The sequence below is a fragment of the Eretmochelys imbricata genome, chromosome 10 (assembly GCF_965152235.1).
Source record: "Eretmochelys imbricata isolate rEreImb1 chromosome 10, rEreImb1.hap1, whole genome shotgun sequence".
Classification (NCBI taxonomy): Eukaryota; Metazoa; Chordata; order Testudines; family Cheloniidae; genus Eretmochelys; species Eretmochelys imbricata.
This window is the reverse complement of record NC_135581.1, coordinates 47652037-47678278: the sequence shown is the minus strand read 5'-3', so window position 1 is coordinate 47678278 and position 26242 is coordinate 47652037. Positions and strand designations below refer to the sequence as shown.

The 26242-nt window shown below is 48.7% G+C and overlaps 3 protein-coding genes across 3 annotated transcripts; all 3 read right to left on the bottom strand.

Annotated features, from left to right (window-relative positions):
- Positions 1-990: 990 nt before the first annotated feature.
- Positions 991-4139, bottom strand: LOC144271249 (zona pellucida sperm-binding protein 3-like). Its single transcript, XM_077828465.1, has 9 exons — positions 3726-4139; positions 2948-3066; positions 2765-2868; positions 2516-2693; positions 2315-2435; positions 2122-2213; positions 1888-2033; positions 1639-1764; positions 991-1097 (listed from the first exon to the last, which is right to left on the bottom strand). Exons 1-9 carry the CDS (start codon positions 4137-4139, stop codon positions 991-993), a joined length of 1407 nt encoding a protein of 468 aa, XP_077684591.1.
- A 3869-nt stretch (positions 4140-8008) lies between these two features.
- LOC144271478 (zona pellucida sperm-binding protein 3-like) lies at positions 8009-13919 on the bottom strand. Its single transcript, XM_077828843.1, has 9 exons — positions 13506-13919; positions 11949-12067; positions 11755-11858; positions 11505-11682; positions 11307-11427; positions 11115-11206; positions 10885-11027; positions 10593-10715; positions 8009-8178 (listed from the first exon to the last, which is right to left on the bottom strand). Exons 1-9 carry the CDS (start codon positions 13917-13919, stop codon positions 8009-8011), a joined length of 1464 nt encoding a protein of 487 aa, XP_077684969.1.
- Positions 13920-21140: 7221 nt separating this feature from the next.
- On the bottom strand, positions 21141-24381 carry LOC144271261 (zona pellucida sperm-binding protein 3-like). Its single transcript, XM_077828477.1, has 9 exons — positions 23968-24381; positions 23110-23228; positions 22926-23029; positions 22676-22853; positions 22475-22595; positions 22279-22370; positions 22023-22165; positions 21750-21875; positions 21141-21271 (listed from the first exon to the last, which is right to left on the bottom strand). The coding sequence occupies exons 1-9, from the start codon at positions 24379-24381 to the stop codon at positions 21141-21143; spliced, it is 1428 nt and encodes a 475-aa protein (XP_077684603.1).
- Positions 24382-26242: the final 1861 nt, after the last annotated feature.

The following is a 26242-nucleotide window of genomic DNA, read 5'->3' as shown; positions in this document are numbered from 1 at the left end:
GTCTCTACCACTGTAGAGAACTAGATAGAGCCCTTTACACTTGGGTTTGAGTAGAGGCTGCATGATCGTTGTTGTACAGGCCTCACTACACTGCAGGTAAGGGCACAGAAACTGGAAAGTTTTTTTTCAGACACTTTCTGCCTAGGGCTGGTGGCAAGAGAACAGGGCAAGCCTGCAGAACTAACTAGCCTGAGCCTAAAGAGTTCACCCCAGCCATGATTTCAGTCCACGGTGAGAACAATTTGTCTGAAGTGCCCCGATCCTTCTCTCTAAGGTGAGTAGTTACCCTAGAGCAGCAGTTCTTAAACTGCAGGTTAGGATCCCAAAGTGGGTCACCACCCCATTTTAATGGGTTTAGCAAGGCTGTGTTAGACTGGCTCAAACTAAAGTTGCCGACTGAGCCCCAGTGCCCAGGGCCAAAGCACAAGGGCTTCAGCCCTGTTTGGCAGGTCTCAGTCTTTTGCCCTAGGCAGTGGGGCTCAGGTTACAGCCCCTGCTCCCCAGGGTAAGCCCTGGGGGTTTGACCCCCTGGGCCAGGGCAGTAGTTGGACAACGGGGATTGCAGTGCAATGAAGTTTAAAAACCCTTGCCCTAGAGCATCACCTAAAGCCAGCCATGGAGTCAGTAGGAACTCCCTCATGGCATCTGTTTGACTCAGAGGGCCCAGTGGCTGGGGGATTTGTGTTCTCTCTACTGCAAGAGCCCTGTAATGTTTACAGGTGCCAGATGGACAGTTCAGGTGGAGGGAAATCCCCCTGCCATTTGCCTCTGGGAACCTGAAGGCAGCAATCTCTGCTTTCTTCACCCTCACATGATCTCTCCCCATGCAGCCCCGTGGGTGTGTCCATAATGTGGTTGGTGCATCAACCACACCATTTCCTTCCCCACAGAAGGGAAGGCATCTCCCTTGCCCATTAATACATCACACACCAGAATCAAGTCATTGGGGTTTATTTACATTAGACAGAAGGTACCAAGGCATGTGACTGCTCAGGCACTGGAACGGCTGCATCTTCTGTATACGAGTATCCCCAGAGTAATAAAGGCCAGTGCAATGGCAGCTGCCACTGAGATGAGCCCAGCTGTAGAAGAGAATCCTACAAGAGGAAGGACACATGGTTAAAACTGCAGCTAGTTGCTTCTCCAGCAACCTCTCCTCTCCAAAAATCTACCAGGGACTTGCTGGGTAGATGAGTGAAGGCCAGTTAATAAAATGGGGGATTTTTTTATTTGAGCTGTATTGTAGGGCTGTGTTTTTTGAAGTGTTTTATAGCCATACATATTGGAGTTTGTCTACTAGAAGTGGCTGGAGCAGGAGATCAGCACTTCTTTATAAATCCCACTGGATAATTAGTTGTGTGACCTGAGACCTGCAACCTGTGTACCAGCAGATAAGCCCAGGCTACAGTGGCCGACAGTCCTATGTGACTGGCTCTGGTTGGACCCTCTCAACAAGGAGCCCTTCTTGAGTCTTGACGACTCATCATTAAGACTCCCTCCTTGGACTAAGGGATTCTTACAACTGACTTTGTAAAACTCATTTCTTCCATCTTTTAGAGCATCTTTTCCCAGCAAACCTAATGTAGATTAGTAGTGACAATAGAGGCACCATGAGACTTGTTCATTAGAACTAGTTACCCTCTGATGCTGCCTTCTCTGCTTCCATTTGAGCAACTGAGAGATCCCTTGATCCTTGATCAGTATCCAAGATGATTATGGGTCCTACCACAACATCAGCCTCAGCTTCCCTCACCAAGGGCTCACCTGTATTGGGAGAGAAGCACTACTAGAAAACCAATCCATCCCATTTTGGGTGGAAGATCCCCCAGGAACAGTCTGTTGGAGTAAGCCAGACATCTTCCCAGGTCAAGTGGGCACAGAACCTACCATGCCTGGAGGCCACATCTCTCTGGAAGCGCCTCCCTGACCATCTGTCCAGAGGGCTGCCTCTCCCAGACTGTCCTCCAAGGAATGCGCAGTTCCCAGTCTCACAGCACCTACAGATGTCTCGGATGCCTTCCACTGGAGACCAGCTGGAACAGAACAGGAACAGTCATCTACAGTGAAGAGTTCTGTTCTAGGCTGCCTGTCACTCCCCTGATGGGGTTCTAGGCTACTCACATGTTGCCTGCTTTGTTGAAGGAACAAGCCTTGTTCAAGGGATCTGGGGCTTGCTCAGCTGCAGTGACTTTCAGATGACAGGTGATGTAGATCTGGAAGGGAAGTGGGAAGAAGGGTTAGGACCATCCCAGGGGACCATAACAGCTGCTTAGCCTGGGGAAAATCAACTTGGAGCAGAAATGTGGGCTCTCACCAAGTTCCTGGCATCTCCTGCAAACCTGAACACATCCACCATGAACTGCAGTGTGTCCTGCCTGGGCCTGGGGGATATGAAGGCCGAGGTGGTGTCATCTGATCTCCCATCCACCAGGCACCTACACACAAGAACTCTGGTTAGTAAGATCCCCACAGACTTGAGGTAGATTCTAGACTAGAAAGTGCTCCCAGCTCTTACCCATTGAAGTCAATGACAGTATAGTGGGGAGAGGAGTCCCTGTCTGAGCTCAGGGTGGCCACACAGCTGTCCACAAAGAGCCTCAAAGCCACATGGTTCCCAGTGCTGACATCAGCTTGGATATGCATGACCTCCCCCAGCTGGAATCCATTGGAGGGTCTCTCAGCACTCCAGTCATCTGCAAGGCAAGTTCACAGTGAGCAGGACAGACAGGCAGGCAGGGCTCCCCTGGAGGGACCTTCCACCTACCATTCATCAGGTGCAGGGAGAAATCCAGCCTCTCCTCAGCAGACAGGGTGGAGCTGAAGGGAACCCATGTTGGCTTGATGGCTTTACTGCTCACATTGTCCTTCCTGGGAGGAGGAGCAAACCTCAGTCACTGAGCCAGATTCCAGAAGGGAAGGAGGGGATCTGAGCATCTCAGACTCTCACCTGGGGTAGTGACACTCAATGGGAATCACAGCTGGATTGGTTCTCAGGATCACTGAGTTGCTGGCAGGGGTGGGGTTATAGTTCAGGCTTGTGCTGTAAACCAGGGAGTCTGGGGTCATCTGGAAGGAGGGGACATTGGACAGATTGAGGGCAAGTAGTTCAGCTGAGAGCTGAGAATTTAAGACAGTTCTCCAGGAAGTGGGCATGTCTTCCAACAAGTAGTTCCTGTGCTCATTCTGCTGGAGCAGCCATCGAAATACTGGAGCTATGGTCGTGCCCCCTTCGCATGACTATTCACGCGTTTCCTCTGTGCCTATTCTGAGGCATGTGCCATACAGTAACTGCTCCCCCCCCATGTAAAACACACTCACTCCACTTCTCAAGTTACTGCGCTACCAGAGTACAGAAACACATTCAGCTGCCTCCTTCCCATCTACAGGGTTTGGAGAGCTCACAGAATTCAGTGAGCCAAAGTGGGCTTTACTGGCAGTAAAAGTCCCTGGCTTGGACTGAGCACGAGGGTCCACTGGTGAAATCTGACAGAGCCACCATGGCTCACTCCCCATGCATGCTCTTAAACCTCCTTTTGGAGCATAAAGACATGAAATAGTTCTCAACTGTAAGGAGACTGAAGACTAAGGGGAAAAAAAAAAAAAAGACACCCTCCCCTCCAAGAAATAGCTAGCGGCTCAGTAACTGAGCCAAGACCCTGTGCTGCACTGTTACCCTTTTTAATCCCACAAATAGGAAGCTCCTGGTTTCTATGAAGCTGCCTTACCTGCAAGGTGCTGCCACATTCATGGAGCCCAGCTGCAAAGGTCACAGTGTTCTCTGCAGCATTAAGGGATGTGTACCTGCAGGTGGCCTGGCCAAGGCTCAGGTCAGCAGCTTTGATCAGTCTCCCCATCCCAAACAGATCCCTGTGCACAGTGATCACCATCTGAGCCTCCTCACACTGCACCGTGACAGGCTGCAGCAGGGACACAGCCCTGAGCTGGGAAGCATCAACCCGAGCCCAAGGGGAGGGCTGGGCAAGAGAAGGCACATGGGCTTGTCCTTGAGGGGGCTCAGCTCTGGGGGTGGGTCTCCAGATGGCTGAGTCAATCCTAGAGAAATCCCAGGGATTGTAACAGGTCACCCCACTGACCACCCAACACAGAAGAGTAAAGCCCAGGCTACCTCTGTGCCCCATCCTGCCTACCAGTAGCAAACCCAGTATGGGGAGAATCTGCTGCTGTGGGCCTTTTATACCCTGCACCTAAAGCCAGTTCACAGCTGCTCCAGGTAATGAACACCCTCCCCTAGACTGCAAGCAGCTGGGGCCCAATCACATCCACTACCCATTGCTGGAGCAGGGAAATGGGAGGACCAATGGGAATCAGCTCCACCTGTTGGTCAGTTCATCAGTTGTATTCTGGGAGATTCCTGTGAGGTTTCATTCAATTAAATCTGACACATTTTGTCGTGGATGTGAAACATCAGCTGTGCAGAGTCTGCAATGCTGATACTCAATTCCAAAGGGGATTTTTATTATGGAGCAGTGATCGCTGCATCATGGTTACGTTTGAAACCCACTCTCTGTTTAAATTCCTGGTCTCTGAATTTTGCCTCTTATCTGAACTTGGCGTCGATAGTCAGATCAGCTCCCAAACTGGCATTCTAGTTCAGCGGCTGAGGTGCATTTTGGGATGCCAACTTGAGTTCATTTGACCAAAGGGTTTGCCAGCCACAGCTCTCCCAAGTGGCCTGCTTTTAAATTTTGAGTATGCTGTTTGAACAATCGGATAATGATATTTTTGCACAGCTAAGAAATGATCAGGGAGGGATTCCCGTGAAACAGAAATTGTTGGGCTACCACTGCTGAAGGCTAATGTCCAGTCCAAAGAACAAGTCCCAAAACTTAGCCTATCCAAAATCATTCTGTTTTATTTCTGGTCCTGGGGAAGAACCCAGGGGTTTTCTGTGAGCCATGCATGCTGTGTCTGTATGCACAGATAAACACAGGATTCCTCTTTCAACCAGGGGACAGGGCACTGGGCTAGGAACCATGACTCAGCTCCTCATGGGTAGTTAGGCTCAATGGAAGTTAGGAGCCTAAATACCTTGGAAGAACTGGGCCAAGGAGACTGTAAGTTCAAGATTTGTTGCTTCCAGCGATGGCTGTTCATATTTATGTGTATTTATACTTGACTAGCTTCCTCCGCAAGCACTAGGGGAGACAGGTCTCATTCTCCCCTGTTTTATAGGTAAGGTCACCAAGAGGCTGCACAATGGTCCTCTTGGGAAAGGTCACATTTATATCTAGGTCATTAATATGGCAGACCTGAGTGTCATCCACTGAGCCAGGCTGTCTATTGAAGTGAACATCCGAAGCATGTGGTTGGTTGTCCTGTTTGTAGCCACGGTTCTAACCACTAGAGAACACTTCCATTCCTGACACAAGCAGCCTGAATCTCATGCTGTCTAACCAACCGTTGAACAGTCCACTTATACGGTGGATTAGCTGAATGGGCAGAGGGTCACAGGCTGGTTCTAAAGGGCCTGCGTTAAATTGGATGCCGATCATGGTTGGGCATTTTATGGCTCCACCTGATAGAAATTCTCTATAGCCAGTCTAGTGAAGGCCGCAGCTAAATTTCTCTTTAAAACCAAATTTTGCATTTTTTTTTTCAAAATCACTTACATGGGAATTTAGATAGGTGGCCACTAATTCTGGCCCTTTGTCACCGTGCCTCAGTTCCCCTGTGTGAGATGGGGATGATTACACGACCCCTCCCTAACTGCAGGTTTGGATAGATAAATGCAGTCATAGTGGAGGGATGTTAGGGGCAGGGAGCTGTCTAGAGTGGAACAAAGGGCTGGGTTGAAAGCTTAAGGAATGGGGGGAAGGTTAAAGTTGTCCTAGAGGCAGCTGAGCAGTCAGTATCTCTGCAGCACCAGGCGTGGGAAGGTTGGGAGAACAGAGGGACGGTCAGCGGCTAGAGCCAGCTCTGCTCTTTTGAGGGCAGTATGTGTGCAGAACCCTGCTGATGACCTTGAGGTGTGTTCTTGTGGTTGAAGCACTGGCTTTGGACTCACCAGCTCAGGGTTCAACTTCTAGTTCTGCTGCCATATTCTTGGGTGACCATGACCATGTCACAGCTTCTCTATGCCTCAGTTTCCACAGGTGTAAAATAGGGATAAAATTCCTCCCTGCATCTTGTGTCATCACAAGTGCCGACTCCATGGGTGCTCTGGGTCTGGAGCACCCATGGGAAAAAAAATGGTGGGTGCTGAGCACCCACTGGCAACCCAGTGCCTCCTGCCCGCCAGCGGGCCTTGCCCATCAGCACCTCCCGCTCCCTGTGCCTCCCACCCACCATGAACAGTTCTTGCCTCTGTGCTCCCAGCCAGGAGGGCAGGTACCTGGGGCTTCTTGCTTCCAGCAGAGAGATCCACAGCTGGAGTCTAGCTGGCTGCTGTACTCCTGGCAGGGACTCTGGGGGGCAGTAGGGCTCCCAGGGGGGAGCCAAGGTAGCAGCCCAAGCCAGAATAGCAGCCAGGCTGGGGAACTGGCTTTCTTGTTAGTTACATGGCTCCCCTGCAGCCACAAAATTGACAAGAACAGCTGATGTATGGAACAGTATCTACCCAGACACTCCATCATCCTAACTACATGGACAGAAATGCTACACCACTCCCTGCAATGGTTTTATGATGTTGCCATTGCAGGGGAGTTACCTTTCAGCAAAGTGTTCACTGTAGACAAGGCCATAGTTTTCCCCACAGCAGCACAGCCCTATGAAGATGTTTAGGAGGCACATGGGATTATTTCCTATTCCACATCTTGTCAGATAGGAACATGCATCTTAGCTGCTGGCATCCTCCACCGTAACATTACTGGTGCCCTCAGTGGTCCTGCTCTCTATGCACCCCTCTCCCCCCCCGGCCTGCTCTGTCCCCTGCATTTGCAGTTTTCCTTCCAAGGCAGTTTTTACTGTACCAGGTTTCAGAGTAGCAGCTGTGTTAGTCTGTATTTGCAAAAGGAAAATGGGTACTAGGGGCACCTTAGAGGCTAGCTAATTTATTTGAGCATAAGCTTTTGTGAGCTACAGCTCACTTCCTCGGATGCATTCGATGCTCAAATAAACTGGTTAGTCTCTAAAGGTGCCACTAGTACGTCTTTTCTTTTTACTGTACCAGGACTTTTCTAGAGCAAGGCAGGTTGGATGGAGGATGCTGGCTACAGAGGTCATCAGAGCACAGCTGCAGCATCCCTTCCCCACACTGTAAGGGGTGTCATGCAGCAGAGTTTTCTGACCAAGATAGTGCAGGAGGTTGTTTAAGTGATGTTGGCTGGGCCACTGTATAAATAAGCCAAGCCCTATTGAACCACCGCAGGGCCAGGACTATGACTAATGCCTGGCCACTGAAGTTATACCAGGGATGAGTTTGGTCCACTGGTAGCTTGTTCTCATTAGCAATAATGCTACCCTAGACTTGACCAGGTGTAAATTCCAGCTGGAGGAAGCTTATCTGCACTTGGCTGTTGAGCTTGCCAACTTCAAAATAAAATGGTTGAGTGGGGTATTGTGAGGGGCTAGTTGCCCTGACAGTGATACCCTGGTACATAGTGAGGCAGGGAGCCCCTCCCACTCCACAGCCACACTAGTTATAGCGTGGGTGTCTCCCCTCGAGGTGGAATTTATACCTTTCTATCTAGGATAGGCCTGCTGTTAGATGGGTTCTCAGCATTCTGGCTGCCTCTAGCTGTTGTCACCAGTGACTTCCAGCCATGACTCCCCCTGCAAATGAAGGCAGACTGCTTTTGTTTGGAGAAGGACTACAGGTAGCAGGTGTTAGATCCCAAGCAGCTCAGGACAGCACTGCCAACATTTCACATTAACAGCTCAACTCTGTTGCCAGGAGAGAGGCTAACTCTGCACTCATCCCCCCACTGTGTGAATAGTAATCATTGCAGTGTCAGTTCATGAGAGGACCAGCTGGTTGAGTTACCCCCACAGCACAGAAAGCATCACTCCCACCCATTAAGAAGTCAGCACTGACCAGACTCAAGTCCATTTATGGGTTTATTTTACATGACACAGAAGGGCCAAGTCCCATGACAGCACCAGCCATTGCACGGCTGCGGTTTTTGTATATGAAGCAGATGGTCAGAGTCATGGAGGCCAAACCAATAGCAGCAGCCACCAAGCTCAGCCCAAGCACCAGCCCAGGAGTCTCTTCTGCACCTGTAGGAAAGATCTGTGGTTAGAATGGGAACCAGGCACTTTTCCAGCTTTAGTGAAATCGCTGGGTGTTTGCATCCTACATAAGCAAGCCAGTTATTCCCTCTTTTGTAGGCAGGCATTTGATTTTCCCCTTCTTAAGTGTAGTGCTTAGCACTTCATGGACTTGCATCTTGAATTCTCCAGTCAGTTTTGAATTCTTATCCTGTACTCCAGAGTGCAAGCTGAGAGGGGTTGCACGGTGTCAGCCACCCTTTATGTACACTCACCCCTCTTATCTAAGAGATTAACAAAACTATTGACTAGTACCAGACCCAGGGACTGTCTGCTTAAATACACCCTCTCAGAGTCACAGCAGACCACTGATAATTACTGGGTAACATCTTTCAACCAGTTGCATCTACATGCATTTCCTTAGTTTGCTTATGAGACTCATTGGACTGATCCAAGGCTGACTAAAAAAAGTCTATACATACACCTGACATCTGCTTCCCCCACCTCCTGCACCACTAGGCCAGTAATTTCCTTTTTTGACAGTTATTGATCAACAACAAATGTCAAGCCAATTCATGCTGCCTACTCCCTATAACCCTATTGTCTTCTAGGTGCCTACCTGTAAGGTATGGCACAATCAGTTTGTAATAAAGTTAGGCTAACTAGTCTGATTTCCCAGGCCTTTGGTTCCCCTTTTTAAAGCTTGGTGCAAACATAGTGCCTATCTAGTCCTCTGGGACCTCATCTCAGAGTGCATGGAGGACGAGTGATCACTAACGGTTCAGAGATGGTTTCAGCTAGTTCCGTAGGATAGATATCAGGCCCTGGCAACTAGAATACAGCTCAGTACTTTCTATCCTGTTCTTTACCTACTTTGGCTTGTGTTCCTTCCACCTTGTTAATAGTGGTGTTGAGTATCTGGTCACTGTTAACCTTTTTAATGGTGACTGAAGGAAAATAGGCACTAGACACCTCAGCCTTCTTGATGTCATCCCTTATTAGATCCCCTCCCCACTAAGGAAAGGGCAGCCCCTTTCCTTAGTCTCTTGCTCCTAGTGTATTTTCAGAATGGCTTTTTGCCTTTTATGTCCCTTGGCAGGTGTAACTCATTTTGTGCCTTAGTCCGATTTTGTCCCTACATGCTTGTGCTAGCATTTTGTACTCCTTAGCATTTTTAGGACATTAAAGAGCTCTTGATGGAGCCATAGTGACCTTACTCTACCTTTCCTTTAAATTGGGATAGTTTGCAGGTGTGCTTGTAATATTTCTCCTTGAGAAATTGCTAGCTCTTCTGAATTCCTTTTCCCCTTAAATTTTCTTCCCTTGGGACCTTTCCCTACCTGTCTGTTAATCGGCTATTTTTGAAGTCCATTATCTTGATTCTACTGCTCTTGCCTTAGGCTTGTAAGAGATCATTGCAGGATCTCTTCCACCCCAATTGCCTTCCAACTTCTGATTTGTTACCAATGCCTCCCTGTTGGTCAGGATCAAGTCTCAGATGGCTCTCCCCAGTTACTGCCTCTACTCTCCAAAACAGAAGAGTTGTCCACACTACATTCTAAGAACTTGTTGGAAGAATTAGTTTTTGCTGTATTGGACAACCCAGATGTCTTAGAAAACAAAGTCCCCCATTACCACCAGGTCTCCTGTTTTGATATTTCTATTATGTCCTAGAAATGCCTCATCCACTTCTTCCTGATTTGGAATCTACAATAGACCTGCCCCCCCCCCCCCCCTCGATATATTCTTTAGGCAGAGACATTAAACTGATCTAAGATCCAGGAGAGGACACAGAACACATGTACATCAAGAATAGACAAGGTATCCTTTTTTTAAATCCTGTCCTTCCTGAAGGAGCTATATCCATCTATAGCTACATTCCAGTCGTGAGATTTCTCACCAAGCTGTGACATACGTTTAGCTTATGTACTTCTACCACCAGTTTATTCCCTATACTCCTTGGATTTGTGGATCAACATCCAAGACATGGATCAGATTCCCACCTTGTTAATCCTATGACCCTACTGTAATTTTCCATGTTCCCTCCTAAATCTAGCCCTCTGTTAAGGTCACTCTATTGGTTATGTGGTATGTGTTTTGTCATAACTTCTTGGAGCAGGAGTCAGGCACTTCCTGTCAAACAAGCCACCCAGATTATAAATTAGTCTCAGCCACTTTAGTGCTTCAGCCCAGCTGTGGGTGGAGTCAGGAGTGGAGGATGGAGAACTTCCCTGGATTCTAGTTTGCTTCTTTTGGGTCCTCCCCACTGGTCTGACAGCCCATAGGTTTGTCCTGGCAAAGCCATTTACTCAGTGTTCCCTTGGGTTGCAGGGCTGAGTCTGGTGGTTGCAGGGAGTTTTCACTTTTCATAAAAGGCCCAATGCCCTGAAGGTGCATGGATTACTACTATACAAGTTAAGTACCTGGTGATGCTGCCTTCCCTACTTCCATTTGTTCTTCCACAAGATTCCTGGATCCCCAATAGGCAGTGATGAATAGGGGTCCTACCACAACATCAGCCTCAGCCTCCCTCAGTGAGGAGTCACCTGTATTGAGGTAAGAGATGTTACTACATCCGTGTTGCTTCTTTTGTTATTCACATTGTGATAAAGCCAAGCTGAAGGTCCCTGGGTTGTCTAGCAGAACCCCCTTTTTCATTGAGGGAGACCTAAACACAACACAGCCACCTATTAACTCTGATTATATAGATCTTACCATGCCTGGAGGCCATGTCTCTCTGGAAGCGCCTCCCTGACCATCTGTCCAGAGGGTTCACTCTCCTGGACTGTCCAGCCAGCCCACAGTTCCCAGTCTCACAGCACCTGCAGATGTCTCTGTTGCCTTCCACTGGAGACCAGCTGGAACAGAACAGGAACAGTCATCTACAGTGAAGAGTTCTGTTCTAGGCTGCCTGTCACTCCCCTGATGGGTTCTAGGCTACTCACATGTTGCCTGCTTTGTTGAAGGAACAAGCCTTGTTCAAGGCATCTGGGGCTTGCTCAGCTGCAGTGACTTTCAGATGACAGGTGATGTAGATCTGGAAGGGAAGTGGGAAGAGGGGTTAGGACCATCTCAGGGGACCCTAACAGCTGCTTAGCCTGGGGAAATCGACTTGGAGCAGAAATGTGGGCTCTCACCAAGTTCCTGGCATCTCCTGCAAACCTGAACACATCCACCATGAACTGCAGCGAGTCCTGCCTGGGCCTGGGGGATATGAAGGCCGAGGTGGTGTCATCTGATCTCCCATCCACCAGGCACCTACACACAAGAATCAAGGGTCAGTAAGAGTCCCTGATCAGTCTTGTTTTAGTCTAGAAAGGGCTCCCAGCTCTTACCCATTGAAGTCAATGACAGCATAGCGGGGAGAGGAGTCCCTGTCTGGGCTCAGGGTGGCCACACAGCTATCCACAAAGAGCCACAGAGCCACATGGTTCCCAGTGCTGACATCAGCTTGGATATGCATGACCTCCCCCAGCTGGAATCCATTGGAGGGTCTCTCAGCACTCCAGTCATCTGGAAGGCAATTTCACAGTGAGCAGGACAGACAGGCATGGCTGGGCTCCCCTGAAGGGACCTCCCACCTACCATTCATCAGGTGCAGGGAGAAATCCAGCCTCTCCTCAGCAGACAGGGTAGAGCTGAAGGGAACCCACGTTGGCTTGATGGCTTTACTGCTTACGTTGTCCTTCCTGGGAGAGGAGCAAACCTCAGTCACTGAGTCAGATCCCTGACCAGGGACTGAAGGGGAGGGAGGGGATCTGAGCATCTCAGACTCTCACCTGGGGTAGTGACACTCAATGGGAATCACAGCTGGATTGGTTCTCAGGATCACTGGGTTGCTGGCAGGGGTGGGGTTATAGTTCAGGCTTGTGCTGTAAACCAGGGAGTCCGGGGTCATCTGGGAAGAACCAGACATGGAAGGGTTAACGGCACACAAGTGACATACAAAACTAGTAGGTTACAGCAAGACCTAGAGAAACATTTCCTATTAACGGAAAAGGATTTCAACACGTGCACAACCATAGTTGTAAGGTAATAGGAACTCTGGTTTTAGGGCTCCTTCCACAGAAGGCCAGCCAGGTAAATACTGGTGTGTACTGTAGGCTCTAGTGCTGTATAGCTCTAGTCATTGCTAGAAATAGATGCTGCACTTTCCTACAGGTAGTCATCTTATCCTACAGTGCAGATGAAGTCACTGAGAATCTAGCTCCCATTGGGCACTCCTTTATGCTGTTGGCCATCCTTCCCTGGGCAGGATGAATTAATCCAGCTGCCCTGGCCTATTGTTATAGGGACTCTCCCATGGCAAGAGTCCTTGTGAAAGAGAGACAGGGGAAGTCCAACAGCTGGTTGCGACTATCTCTTAGCATTGCAAGCAGGGAAGCGGATCAGCATGGTGGTATCTCAAGATATGACCCAGAGAGCTCTGTTTCCTTGCTGATAATACACTGGCCTACAGCCTCCCACAGCACTGGGCATCAAAGGCGCAGCAGAAAATTAAGTGGGACCCATGTGCTCTTGTCCACACCATGTACTTCTCTAAAGTTAGAGCTAAAACTACAAAAAAGCTGTGTTCTTAACTCAGGTGAGCTAACTGGGGTTCAAATAGCAGAGAAGACCTGGCACATCTTGTTTTAACCCAGGTTGCAGCTGAGATGCAACCCCAGGCTCCTCTACAAGTATTAGCCGAGCTGCTAACATAAGTTAGAAAGCCAAGCTGCTGTAACTTCACTGCTGTTTGACCCCCCAAGATAGCCAATGCCAAGTAAGAACAGCTTCTTCAAGTTTAGATACACACTAGATCAAACCCTCTAGAAGGGCACTATTGTGAGGCAAGTGTTAGACAAGGAAACCCCAAGCTAATCAAGTGACATGTGCCAGGTTCCTGCTCTCCAACTCAGATATGATACTGGGGGATCATTCACTCACTTACCCCCATTCCTTATGGGACTCCAAGGAGGGAGAGGTCACAACCCATCAGTGCATTTACTTGGATTTTCTTGTGTCTTATAGGACCAGGCCTATTCTGGCCTAAGCAAGATTTACAGCCTGTGTCCAGAGGGACATTCACACAGTGCTACCAAGCATCCCTCCCCACCCTATCTTTGGGCACTGCTTTAAAAGCACAGCTCAGGATTCTTTTGTGGGACAGGTGACATTAGGGATTCTGATGCAGCATCCACAAGGGAGGACCAGAGTTAATTCCACCCTTTGGTGCCTTTAACCCAACATTGCTTTTACACCCTATTTAGCCCCCCCAATAAAGCACAAATGGGACAAAGTGTATGAGGCTCATCTTACTCACAGGTGGTCTAGCTTGTATGAAGTTGCCTTACCTGCAAGGTGCTGCCACATTCATGGAGCCCAGCTTCAAAAGTCACCATGTTCTCCGCAGCATTAAGGGACGTGTACCTGCAGGCAGCCGGGCCAAGACTCAGGTCAGCAGCTTTGATCAGTCTCCCCATCCCAAACAGATCCCTGTGCACAGTGATCACCATCTGAGCCTCTTCACACTGCACCATGACAGGCTGCAGTGGGGACACAGCCCTGAGCTGGGAAGCATCAACCCGAGCCCAGGGATAGGGCTGGGCAAGAGAAGGCACATGGGGCTGTCTCTGAGGGGGCTCAGCCCTGAGGTTGGGTCTCCAGATGGCTGAGTCACCCCTAGAGAAATCCCAGGGATTGTAACAGGTCACTCTACTAAGTGCCCAGCATAGAAGAGCAATGCCTAGACCACCCCTATACCCCATCCTTCCTGCCTGAAGCAAACCCAGTACAGAAAGAAATAGCTGCTCTGGGACCCTTTATACCCTGCACCTAAAGCTAGCTCACAGCTGCCCCAGATAATTAACACCCTCCCCCAGACTGCAGGCAGCTGTAGCCCAATCACACCCACTGCTCACACCCTGGAGCAGGGAAATGGGAGGAACAATGGGAATCAGTCCCACCTGTTGGTCAGTTCATCAGTTGTATTTTGGGAGATTCCTACCATGTTTTATTCAATTAAAGTTTAAAAGATTTTGATATGATGGAAGTGCCAGTTGTACAGTCTGCTTTGGGAATGATGGATTCCAGGGGGCTTTCCATCATGGGGCAGTGGTAGCTGCACCGGAGTTAAACTTGTAACATGGACTTGTTAAAGCCGAAGTTTGCATCCTCTCTGAAATCCACATACCCAGGCAGATCAGTTTCTGGGTCAATGGCTGGGGTGGAGATTGTGATGCAAAGTTGAGTTCATTTGACCAAAGGCATCTTCTCCAGATACAGCTCTGCCAAAGGGCCTGTTTTTAAATGTGAACATTCTTTATCATGAGAGTCATAGATTCCAAGGCCAGAAGAGAGAATCTCATCTGACGTTCTGACCAGCACAGGCCAGAGAACTTCCCCCAAACAATTCCTAGAGCTGATCTCTCAGAAAAAATCCAACCTGGATTTTAAAATTGCCAGTGATGGAGAATCCACCCCCTCCCACCTTAGTAAGTTGATCCGATTGTTAATTACTCTCACTGTGAAAGATTTACATCTTATTTCCAGTCTGAATTTGTCTAGCTTCAACCTCCAGCCATTGGATGGTGTTAGACCTTTGTCTGCTAGATTGAAGAGCCAATTCATAAATATTTGTTCCCCAGGTAGATATTTATACACTGTAATCAAGTCATCCCTTAACCTTCTCTTTGTTAAGACAATAAATTGAGCTCTTTCAGACTTTCCCTATAAGACATATTTTCTAATCTGTTACTCCTTCTCGTGGCTCTTCTCTGAACCCGCTCCAATTTATCAATATCCTCCTTGAACTGGATGCAGGATTCCAGCAGCAGTCATACCAGTGCCAAATAGAGAGGCAAAGTCAAATCTGTGCTCCAATTCGAGATTTCCCTGTTTATACATCTCAGGGTCATATCTGGCTGCAGCATCACACTGGGAGCTCACCCCCAAATCTTTTTTAGAGTCACTGCTGCCCAGAATAGAGTCCCCCATTCTGTAAGTATGGCTTACTCTCTTTGTTTCTAGATGTATATATTTACATTTAGACATATTCAAATGCATCTTGTTTGCTTGCGCCCAGTTTACCAAGAGATCCATATTGCTCTGTATCAGTGGCCTGTCCTCTTCATTATTTACCACTTCCCCAATTTCTGTATTATCTGCAAAAGTTATCAGTGATGATTTGATATTTTCCTCCAGCTCATCGATGAAAATGTTAAATAGCATCTGGGACCCCACTGGAAACATGTCTGCTCAATGACAATTCCCCGTTTACGGTTTTATTTTGAGACCCCCACTCAATTAGCCAGTTTTTAATACAATGAACGTGTGATGTGCTCATTTTAGATCGTTCTACTTTTTTAATCAATATGTCATGTGGGACCAAGTCAAACGCCTCACAGAAGTCCAAGTCTACTATGTCAGTACTGTTACCTTTCTCAACCAAACTCGCAATCTCATAAAAAAAAATCAAGTTAGTTTGACAGGATCTATTTTCCATAAGGCCATGTTGATTGGCATGATTTACATTACTCTCCTTTAGTTCTTTATTAATTGAGTCCCATATCAGCTGCTCCATTAGCTTTCTCAGAATCGCTGACAGGCCTATAATTAGCCAGGTCATCCCATTTACCCTTCATAAAAATTGGCACATTAGTTTACTTCTAGTCTTCTGAACCTCCCAGTACTCCAACACTTACTGAAAATCAAGATTAACGGTACAGCGAACTCCCCAGCCCGCGCTCTTATGTGCATAGAGATAGGTACTGCTCGGGGGGGGTCCACCTGAAGCCAAGATCATTGGGATACCCCTGCTAAGGGATAGCGTCCATTCCCAAAGTGCAAGTCCCTAAACTTGTCCCATCCATTCAACTTTATTGCTGGCCCTGGGAAGCAGTCCAGGGCTTGCTGGGAGCTCTGCGTGCCAGGCCAGCGTCCACAGATGAAGATAGACAGAAGGACCTGTAGTTTGGGGAAGTTGCACTTGGCTGGGACCCAGAAGGACATAAATTCAAGAGTCCTCTTCTGCTGCTGCCTGTTAATATTGATGTGTATCACTCAGCTCTGATAATTGACCAGAGCTTCCTATCCTACATTGTGAGGGACACATCTCTCATTCTACCCCATTTTACAGATCAGGTAACTTTGAGGCTGCACAAGGCTCCTTCTGGGAGAGCTCAGAATAAAATCCAGGCCATTAATATGACAGACCTCAGGGTCATCCATTGATCCATACTGGCATTTGAAATGCTCATACCAAATGCCTCTGGTCGGTTCTCCTGTCTGCAGCCATGGCTCTAACCTCTAGAGCACACTGGCAGACCAGATACAGGAGCAGAATCCAGGAAGCCTGCATCTGCTGCTGTCTAACAGCACTAGTTACAGAGCAAGTAACCTCCAGGGTAAGGGACCACCCGGTGGTTTTGAAGGGTCAAATCCTTCTGCTGAGCTACATTGTGAGTTCTATGGTTCCAAATGAAGGAATTTCTCTTTGGGGGTCTTGGTGAAGGTTGCAGCAAAATTTCTCTTTAGTGCAACATTTGGTTTTTTCTTCAAAATCAGTCACACTAGAATTTTGTTAGGTGGCCATTCATTTTGGCTCTTTAGTTTCCCTGTGTGGAATGGGGATGATTGTATTCCCTTCAGCCACTGCAGTTTTGGGTAGATAAATTCAGGGGTGTTTGCAAAGAAGAGTGGAGAGATGTCAGGGGCTCAGAGCTTTCTCGGTCAGGACAGTCATGTGGGGAACATTAGTCTGTGTTAAAGGGTGGAGTTGTGGCAGTAGTGTGGTTAACAGGGGAACCCCATCTGCTGTGTGGGGTGGAGGAGGGCTGGGAGAACAGAGGGACCAAGGGGCTGTTGGGAATGTAGCCAGGGGACCCCAGGGATGAAGGAGGGTCAGATACTTGTTCAGATCAGGCACTGGCTTCACATTCACCAGAGCAGGGTACAGCTCTGGTTCTGCCACTGTCTTCTTCTGTGACCGTGCCCAAGTCATTCTGTATCAGTTTCCACACATGTGAAATAGAGAAAATAGTTCCTCACTCCCACAACACTGTCAGGGTATCTTCACTAATATTAGCAAAGTGTTCATATAGTATGGTGATGGGGCTGTGTAAGCACCTTGCTGGAGGCATCAGTGGCTGTCCTCGGGCGCCACCTCCAGAGTTAGACTCATGGAGAGTCCGGACAACCCTTCTACCCCTTGAGAGGCTAGGTAAGGGGCACCAGTCTTAAACAGAAACAACGAGGAATCTTTATGGCACCTTAGAGACTAACAAATTTATCTGGGCCTAAGCTTTCGTGGGCTAGAACCCACTTCATCAGATGCAAGTGGGTTATAGCCCACAAAAGCTTATACCCAAATAAATTTGTTAGTCTCTAAGGTGCCATAAGGATTCCTCATTGTTTTTGCTGTTACAGACTAACATGGCTACCCCTCTGAAACCTGTCTTAAATAGCAAACACCTTGGTAGCTACTCTCAGGTCCAGGCCTAAGCAGTCAAAGGGTAGAGGTATGCGTTTGAATTTAAGGACTCCGAGTGCTAGCAAATCCTCCAGTGCTCCTGCTAAGCGGTACTGAGGGTTCATCATCCCCTCTTGTAAATATTGGCATCTTCTGTTCAGTTTCAATGTGGTTACTTCAGCTCCCAGATCTCTTATGTCTTCATCTGTTAAGAAGGCCCCTGTGTCTGCAGTCTCCTCCCCATGTAGGAGCTGCTGAGCCAACTCACTCACTGCTGATCTCTCTTACTCTCCCCACTCTCTGGAAGAACTCTGGGCCCTGGAGAACACACACACAATTGATGCTAGAGCAGCATACCTCATTTTCCTTTCTTTTTGCGAAGACCAGGCCAAAAATGGCCCAGGCCCATTGTTCCTAGTTTCAGAGCTGTACATCACAGCTAGTGACATTTCCCTCTCCTCCCCCATGCACTAGCTCTGCCAGGGCCGGCTCAGATCGCTGAAGAACGTGTTAATGGAAACAGGTTGGCACTGTAACAAGAGTTTTCTAAAAAAGCGAAGATCAGCCCCTGTAGAGGGCAAGTTTTAGTCAGCACAGAGTTCTTCTCTGGATGTGTGAGCAGTGCCTAGTTAAGCAGCTTGCTGACCTGGGACAGACCTCTTTCACCAATGGCATTTTAACCTAATCAGGCTTCAGCGCCGAAGGTGGTTTAAGCAGGTTACGCTAGACCAACACGCAGACAAGCCAAGGCGTTTCAGCGAGCACAGGGCCACATTCATCACGAATGCCTGCCTACTGCAGTCATACTAGGGATAGGCCTGGGCCATTATTAACCTGATGGCATTGCTGCCACAACTCAGAGTGCTGTGAATAGATACAGAGTGTTGTCAGTACTCAGCCCTGGGCCCTGTTTGGAAGGGGAGTAGTGGCTAGGAGCGGGAGGGTTTCCCCCAGTAGTCTGGGGAAAGGGCTCTAGGATCTTGCAGTTGACAGGGAGCAGCTCAGAGAGAGAGGAGGGAGTCTCCTTTAATATTTGTCCATTACATGGCATGACCAGCAGTTCAGCTGTTCATATAGAGGAGGATAATGCCACATACAGCCTCTGTGCTCCCGGGCGGGGCGGGGGGGGGGTAGAGAGAGGAGAAATCTCATTGGAATACCCCAGAGGGACAAAGTCAGGCAAGCCCTGAGTTAAAACTGGCAAGAAATATTCGTGACAAGAAGGGGTTCTACAACTTTATCAGACAAAAGGAAGCCCAGGGCCTGCTGCTCATTGGAGGTGGTGAGCTGGTAATAGAAGATAAGAAGGCAGAACTGCTCAATGCTGCCTTTCTTCAGTCTTCAGACCCAAAAATAATGTGACTAGATAACTAGCGAAGTTCCACTTTATTGTCTAGGGTAAGTAAAGAATACACGGGAGATTGAATTCATTCAAATTAGTCAAGCAGGGTCTGAGGTCACTCAGCCCAGAGCCACAGGTGATATTTGTCCACTCAGGGAGGACAGGAGAGGTCCTGGCCACCTGAAGGGCTAACAGTGTTCCTCTTTAAAAAGGAGGAGCTGGGGAACCATACAGACCAGTCAGCCTGACCTTGATACCTGGGACACTACTAGGCCAATGTATAAAACATTCCATTTGCATGTAGCTAGAGGATGAAGGGGTAAGACTAGCAGCCAGCATGGATTTACCAATAACAAAATCACAAACCAACTGGATTTCCTTCTTTGACAAGGTAACTGGTTGGACGGAGGAGGGAAATGCGGTGGATAAAAATATACCTGGACTTAAGCAAATGTCAGGTGGGACTGTGGCTAAAGCAAGCTGGAGAAACGCAGGCTCAGTAGAACTACCCTTAGATACATAATGGTCAAACAACTGCAAAACCATGACTATTTATGGAATGACATTGAAGTGTCAGGTCTTGCAGGGGGTTCCTTAGGACTCTGTTCTGGGGCTAGTGTTATTTAACATTAGGGAGCTGAACCAAGGAGTAGAGGTATGGCTCACGTTTGCAGATGAGACAAAGCTGGGTTGTCAACAGTGCTGAATCTGTAATGAAAGATGCCTTGTAATGAAAGGCTCAAGCTTTTTTTTTTTTTTTTTTTGGGAACTTCCATAACCAAATGCAGCAATCCCAGAGATATTGGGGCTCTGAACTGCCAAGCCTAGAAGTGCCAGGGCTCAGCCCTCAAACAAATTAAGCACTGGTTGTAAACACTTTGGAGGATAGAACTAAAATTTAGAGGGATCTTGATAAATTGGAGATGTAGGCAAGAGACAAAACAAAATTCACTAACGTTTAAGATGCTATACTTAGGGAAGACAAACCAAATGCACAAATACAGAGTGGAGGATAACTGGCTTGTCAGCAGCACTGCTGAGAAGAACTGGGGAGTTGTGATGGATCACAACCACATCAGGAGTCAACCAGGCAATACTGTCCTCTCCCCTCCAAAAAAAACCCCATGCAATTTTAGGTTGCATAAACAGATAATATGCAAGTACCACTACTTACAGCTGGCTAGGCCTAAGCTGGAATACTATGTCCAATTTTGGACAGAGCTGCATAGAAAGGATGTGGAGAAACTGAAAAGGATTCAGAGGCAAGAAAAAAAAGTCAAAGGATAGAATATAAGCCATTGAGCAAAGGCTGAAGGAACTAGGTATGTTTTGTTTGGAAAAAAGAGGAGATTAAGGTGGGGGGAGAATATGACAGTAGTCTTCAAATACTTGAAAGGCTGCCATAAAAAAGGCTGGATAAAAATTATTCTCTTGTGCCAGAGGGCAGGAGAAGAGGCAATGGGTTCAAATTACAGCAAAGTAGATTTCAATTAAATCTCAAAAAATTCTTAACTAAGAACAGAACGACAATGGAACAGACTAGGGAAGTCATGGAAACTTTCAGAGGTTTTCAAAAGAGGCTGGATAGCTATCCACAGGCTCCAACTCTGGGTGATCCAGCCCTGGAGCACCCATTGGAGGGAGAGGGGAGAAGAGTGAGCACCCACCAGCAGGCCCCTGATCAACTCTTGCCTCTCCCTCCAGCACCTCCTGCCTACCAATGGGCACCGCTGATCAGCTCCTCACCTTCTAGTGCCTCCCACCTGCTGTGGTCAGCTGTTCAGCAGCATGCAGGAGGTGCTGGGGAGCAGTGAGGGTGGGGCATGGAGGAGTGGAGCAGGGGTCAAGCACCCACCAGCAATTCAGAAAGCCAGCACCTCTGTAGCCATCTGTCTTGGCTGGAAAAGCACTGGTCTAAACCATCCTTCTCATTTGCAGACCCTTAAATTTGTAATGGAGGTGTGGATCCCTTTGGTGATCTGTCTGCAGACCCCCAGGGGTCCATGGACTATAGTTTTCAAACTCCTGCACCTTAGGAGCACCTAAGTGCATGGAGTAGCTTGTCTCCTTTCCCCCTTGCCCACAGAACAGAAGACCCCTCCCGCACCCATTAGGAAATTAGCACTGACCAGATGAGACATTTTGTAGTTTTATTTTATGTTAGTCAGAAGGTGCCAGTCACACAGTTCCAGCAGTGTTACAGCTGTGGTTTTTGTATATGAAGCAAATGGCAAGAACCATGGAGGCCAAAGCTATGGCAGCTGCCACCAAGGTCAGTCCCAGCTCCAGCCCAGGATTCTCCTCTGCACCTACAGGAAGAGGTCAGTGGTTAGAACTGGAATTGGAGCTTGTTGGTGCAGACACCCCACCACAGATTAGGAAGTGGTAAGTTCTTGTTTGTGCTGTTCAGCTATTGCTCAGCTTTGTGGACCTGATCCTTCATATTGATTTTGTTGACTAGTGTTTTAGTCAAGACCAGCTGGAGTCAACTGGAATCTGAATTCCAGAGTTGTGGGTTTTAGGACACCTTTTGGTGCAACTAATCAGCTGAGCTGCAGGGGGGCATTGCTGCTAGTCTAGAGATTTCTCTGCAGTGTCTAAGAGGGCATGCCCCTGGATTTAGTTTGCTCTTTTGCTTTCCAGCTGCTGCCCACAGGCTGGATAGCACTAGATTTGTCCTTGAAAGGTCCATTATTCAATGTTCTCTTGAGGTGGAAGGCATCCCCCAAAAGATTCATAACATATGCTCCCAGGGTACATGGCTGGTTCTTATAACCTAGATGATACCTGGTGCTGCCACCTTCCTGGTTTCCATTTGATCTTCTACAACATCCCTGGATTCTTGGTAGGCATCAAGGATGAATAGGGGTCCAACCACAACATCAGCCTCTCCTACCCTCACTGAGGAGTCACCTGTATTGACAAGAGGAATTACCAGAGAATTCATCAACATTACTGCTCTTTTCCTCCTAAAAAGAGGATGACAACCAAACAGTGGGTTTGGCTAAGAGAAACATTTGGGCTCAGCCCCCTATTAGCTATGTAGGATATACAGCCTACCATGTCTGGAGGCCACATCTCTCTGGAAGCGCCTCCTTGGCCATCTGTCCAGAGGGCTGCCTCTCCCAGACTGTCCAAGCAATGCACAGTTCCCGGTCTCACAGCACCTGCAGATGTCTCTGGTGCCTTCCACTGGAGCCCAGCTGGAACAGAAGGAGAAGGGGCAGGGTCACTTACAGTAAGACTTGTCCTCTCCAGGCTGCTGATCCCACCAGCCCCCAAACCACCTCCATGGGGTTCTACTCCAGCTACTCACATGTTGCCTGCTTTGTTGAAGGAACAGGCCTTGTTCAAGGGATCTGGGGCTTGCTCAGCTGCAGTGACTTTCAGATGACAGGTGATGTAGATCTGGAAGGGAAGTGGGAAGAGGGGTTAGGACCATCCTAGGAGACACTCACTAACACCAGTTTAGCCTGGGGAAAGCAACTTGGAGCAGAAATGTGGGCGCTCACCAAGTTCCTGGCATCTCCTGCAAACCTGAACACATCCACCATGAACTGCAGCGTGTCCTGCCTGGGCCTGGGGGATATGAAGGCCGAGGTGGTGTCATCTGATCTCCCATCCACCAGGCATCTACACACAAGAACTCTCGTTAGTAAGATCCCCACAGACTTGAGGTAGATTCCAGATTAGAAAGGGCTCCCAGCTCTTACCCATTGAAGTCAATGACAGCATAGCGGGGAGAGGAGTCCCTGTCTGGGCTCAGGGTGGCAACACAGCTGTCCACAAAGAGCCTCAGAGCCACATGGTTCCCAGTGCTGACATCAGCTTGGATATGCATGACTTCCCCCAGCTGGAATCCATTGGAGGATCTCTCAGCACTCCAGTCATCTGGAAGGCAATTTCACAGTGAGCAGGACAGACAGGCAGGGCTGGGCTCCCCTGAAGGGACCTCCCACCTACCATTCATCAGGTGCAGGGAGAAATCCAGCCTCTCCTCAGCAGACAGGGTGGAGCTGAAGGGAACCCATGTTGGCTTGATGGCTTTACTGCTCACATTGTCCTTCCTGGGAGGAGGAGCAAACCTCAGTCACTGAGCCAGATTCCAGAAGGGGAGGGAGGGGATCTGAGCATCTCAGACTCTCACCTGGGGTAGTGACACTCAATGGGAATCACAGCTGGATTGGTTCTCAGGATCACTGGGTTGCTGGCAGGGGTGGGGTTATAGTTCAGGCTTGTGCTGTAAACCAGGGAGTCTGGGGTCATCTGGGAAGGAGCAGACATAGAAGGGTTAACAGCACACAACTGACATAGAAAACTACAGTACTAGGTTCAGCAAGACCTAGAGAGATTTTTTCCTATTAAGAGGATGTCTTTCAGCACATGCCCAACTCATGCAATAACCATTGCTGGAAGGTAACAGAATCATTAGAGCTTTTTGAGCTCACTCCCCCAGAATGGCTGCCTGGGGACTCCTGATGGGCACTGTCAGGCCTAATTCTGCACAGCTGTGGTCACCACAGCTATTGCTTCTAGCAGTGTTCAACCATCATGTAGGATATGCTGTTTTCCCTTACAGGAAAGAAGCATTCTGGAAGACAGTCAACATCTAGCATTCTTTGGCCACTCCAGTTCTGCTGTCTGTCATCTCTCTCTGGGAGGAGTGCAGCTGTTGTGGCTTCTTGAAATAGGGACTCTTAGTGGAGGAGATTATTGCAAGGGCATGACTCAGCTCACTGTTCTCTCAGTGGAGAGGACGTTACTCAAAGGGGAAGCTCTGACAGCTAGTAGCTGCCGCTGAGCGCTGCAAGCAGGGGAAACCAGTAACAGAAGCTATGGACTCAAGTCATTAAGCAACCTAGATGTTAATATCAGACTGGCATAGAGTCACCCATCACCCACACTACTGTGCATTACAGAAAGTTAGCTGGGGCCTGCATGATGAGGGGGATCAGGATACTTGTCTGAACCATTGGAGCTCCAGGCTTCTATGAAGCTGCCTTACCTGCAAGGTGCTGCCACATTCATGGAGCCCAGCTATAAAAGTCACAGTGTTCTCCACAGCATTAAGGGACGTGTACTGGCAGGCAGCCAGGCCAAGACTCAGGTCAGCAGCTTTGATCAGTCTCCCCGTCCCAAACAGATCCCTGTGCACAGTGATCACCATCTGAGCCTCCTCACACTGCACCATGACAGGCTGCAGCATGGACACAGCCCTGAGCTGGGAAGTATCAACCTGAGCCCAGGGGTAGGTCTGGGCAAGAGAGGACACGTGGGTTTCTCTGCGAGGGGGCTCAGCCCTGGGGGTGGGTCTCCAGATGGCTGAGTCACTCCTAGAGAAATCCCAGGGATTGTAACAGGTCACCCCACTGACCACCCAGCACAGGAGAACAAAGCCCAGATTGCTTCTGTACCCCATTCTGCCTGCCTACAGCAAACCCAGCATGAAGAGAAACTGCTGCTCTGGGCCCTTTATACCCTGACCTAAAGCCAGCTCACAGCTGCCTCAGGTAATTAATTCCCCAGACTCACCCTGGGAGCAGGGAAATAATGAATGGGAATTAATGCCAACTGGGAGTTGTTATCATTTGTGTTTTAGGAAACCGCCTACGTGGTTTCAGCCAATTAATAGCTAACAGACTTTGATGCTGATGGGAACTATCAGTTATGTAGCATGTGATACTGATGACGGATTCCAGATGGAATTTTTGAATGTTATGAATCTTGTGCTATGAGTGGGAAGCATTTAGTCCAACTGATTTGCTGATGAAATAGCTTAAATCACAGTCTTAAAGATTTATTAGCTTTAGTCTTCACCTCGTGCTCATAAAAGACAGTGCAACTGAGCAAATATGACTCTGTGCTGTTTGGAAAGCTGCCTCAGGGTGAGAAATGCTCCTTACTGCATAGACACCACAAATGGCCCAGGACAGGAATAGCGAGGGAGTGATGCACATCAGATCTGCGGAGCCCTGGTGAAGCTGAGATGGAGCCCCACAATTGAAACAAGAGCAGCTCAGGAAGGAAGTGTTTTGGCAGATCCCTGAGGAATCCAGGACCGGGATCTCAAGGACGTCTTGCTGGGAACAGCGGTTGTGCGTCGTCTGGGAAGCACTGGCAATCAAAATGCCTCTGAATGCACTGTGCGCTCATGTGAGCATTCGTAAATTAGGACTTGGATGGGCAGATGGATCAAGGAACATCAGCGAAAAAAACCAAACCAACCCAGACTGTTTAGCAGAGTGCTGTGTTCCTGGAAGCAGCCTATCTCATAATGCTCCTTGGCCCACACATCCTCAGAGGAATCCTAAATCACTTTGAGGATCTGGGCCTGAAATTTTCCAGAGTAAGTGAGACGCATGAGGCATGGAACCCGGAGCTCAGTGCCTGCAAGCCAGAGCAGCCCAGGCCCAGCACTCCACCCAGCTCCCTGCCTGCCAGACAGTGGAGTTTCCTTTAACAGCAGGATTTCTCCTTTCTGTCCGTCTCTCTCACATCCTCCTGAGCAAATAGGATGTGCCTTGGGGCATGAGGCAGATAACGGAACCAAAACAGCCATTGTAGCGAGTCCAGTGTTGCAGCTGGGTGTGGAGAAGTGCCCCACCCGTCACCCCTCCCTGTTGGGTGGTGAGATACCCCATGTTCTCCATTGGATGGGAGACAGTTTGACATCACTGTTGGTTGGTCTGACCCTAGTCCGCCATACCCCATACTTGGTCCATCCTCTCTGGGCTCAGGCATTATCCTGGTGCTCATTTCTTGGGGGCATAGCTGTGCCCCACCCCTGAGGTCCTGAAGTGTGGAGATCAAACTCAGGGCTCTCACTCAGCAGTAAAGACAAGGGCCCGGACTCTTGAAGGTATCTGGACACCTACCTCCCAGCTAGATGCCTAAATACCTTTGAGGATCTGGGCACACAGCAGGATCTGGGCCTACTTCTCCTCTGCCTGGCACCTTGTCAGAACAGTAGCATTTTGCACCCACTTGGCATGGGCATAAGCAACTACACAAAGGGACAGTCAGGCCCTGATTCTTGTTGCCTGATTCTAATCCTGAGATTCCCCTGTGTGCAGCATAAAGAGTTTTTAAAGGGGAAGGCAATGACCCCCTGACAATACCTGCCATAGAGGGGGCATCCCTGGCTGCTACAGAGCTGGGGTAATGGCTGTACGCTAGCCCTGCTCCCGGTCCCAACGACAGGGGCCATCCTGGTGGCAGGAAAGGGTAAGCCAAGGGTAGGGAGGGGGTATGGCTGAACTGTACCCTGCTATGGCTATTTT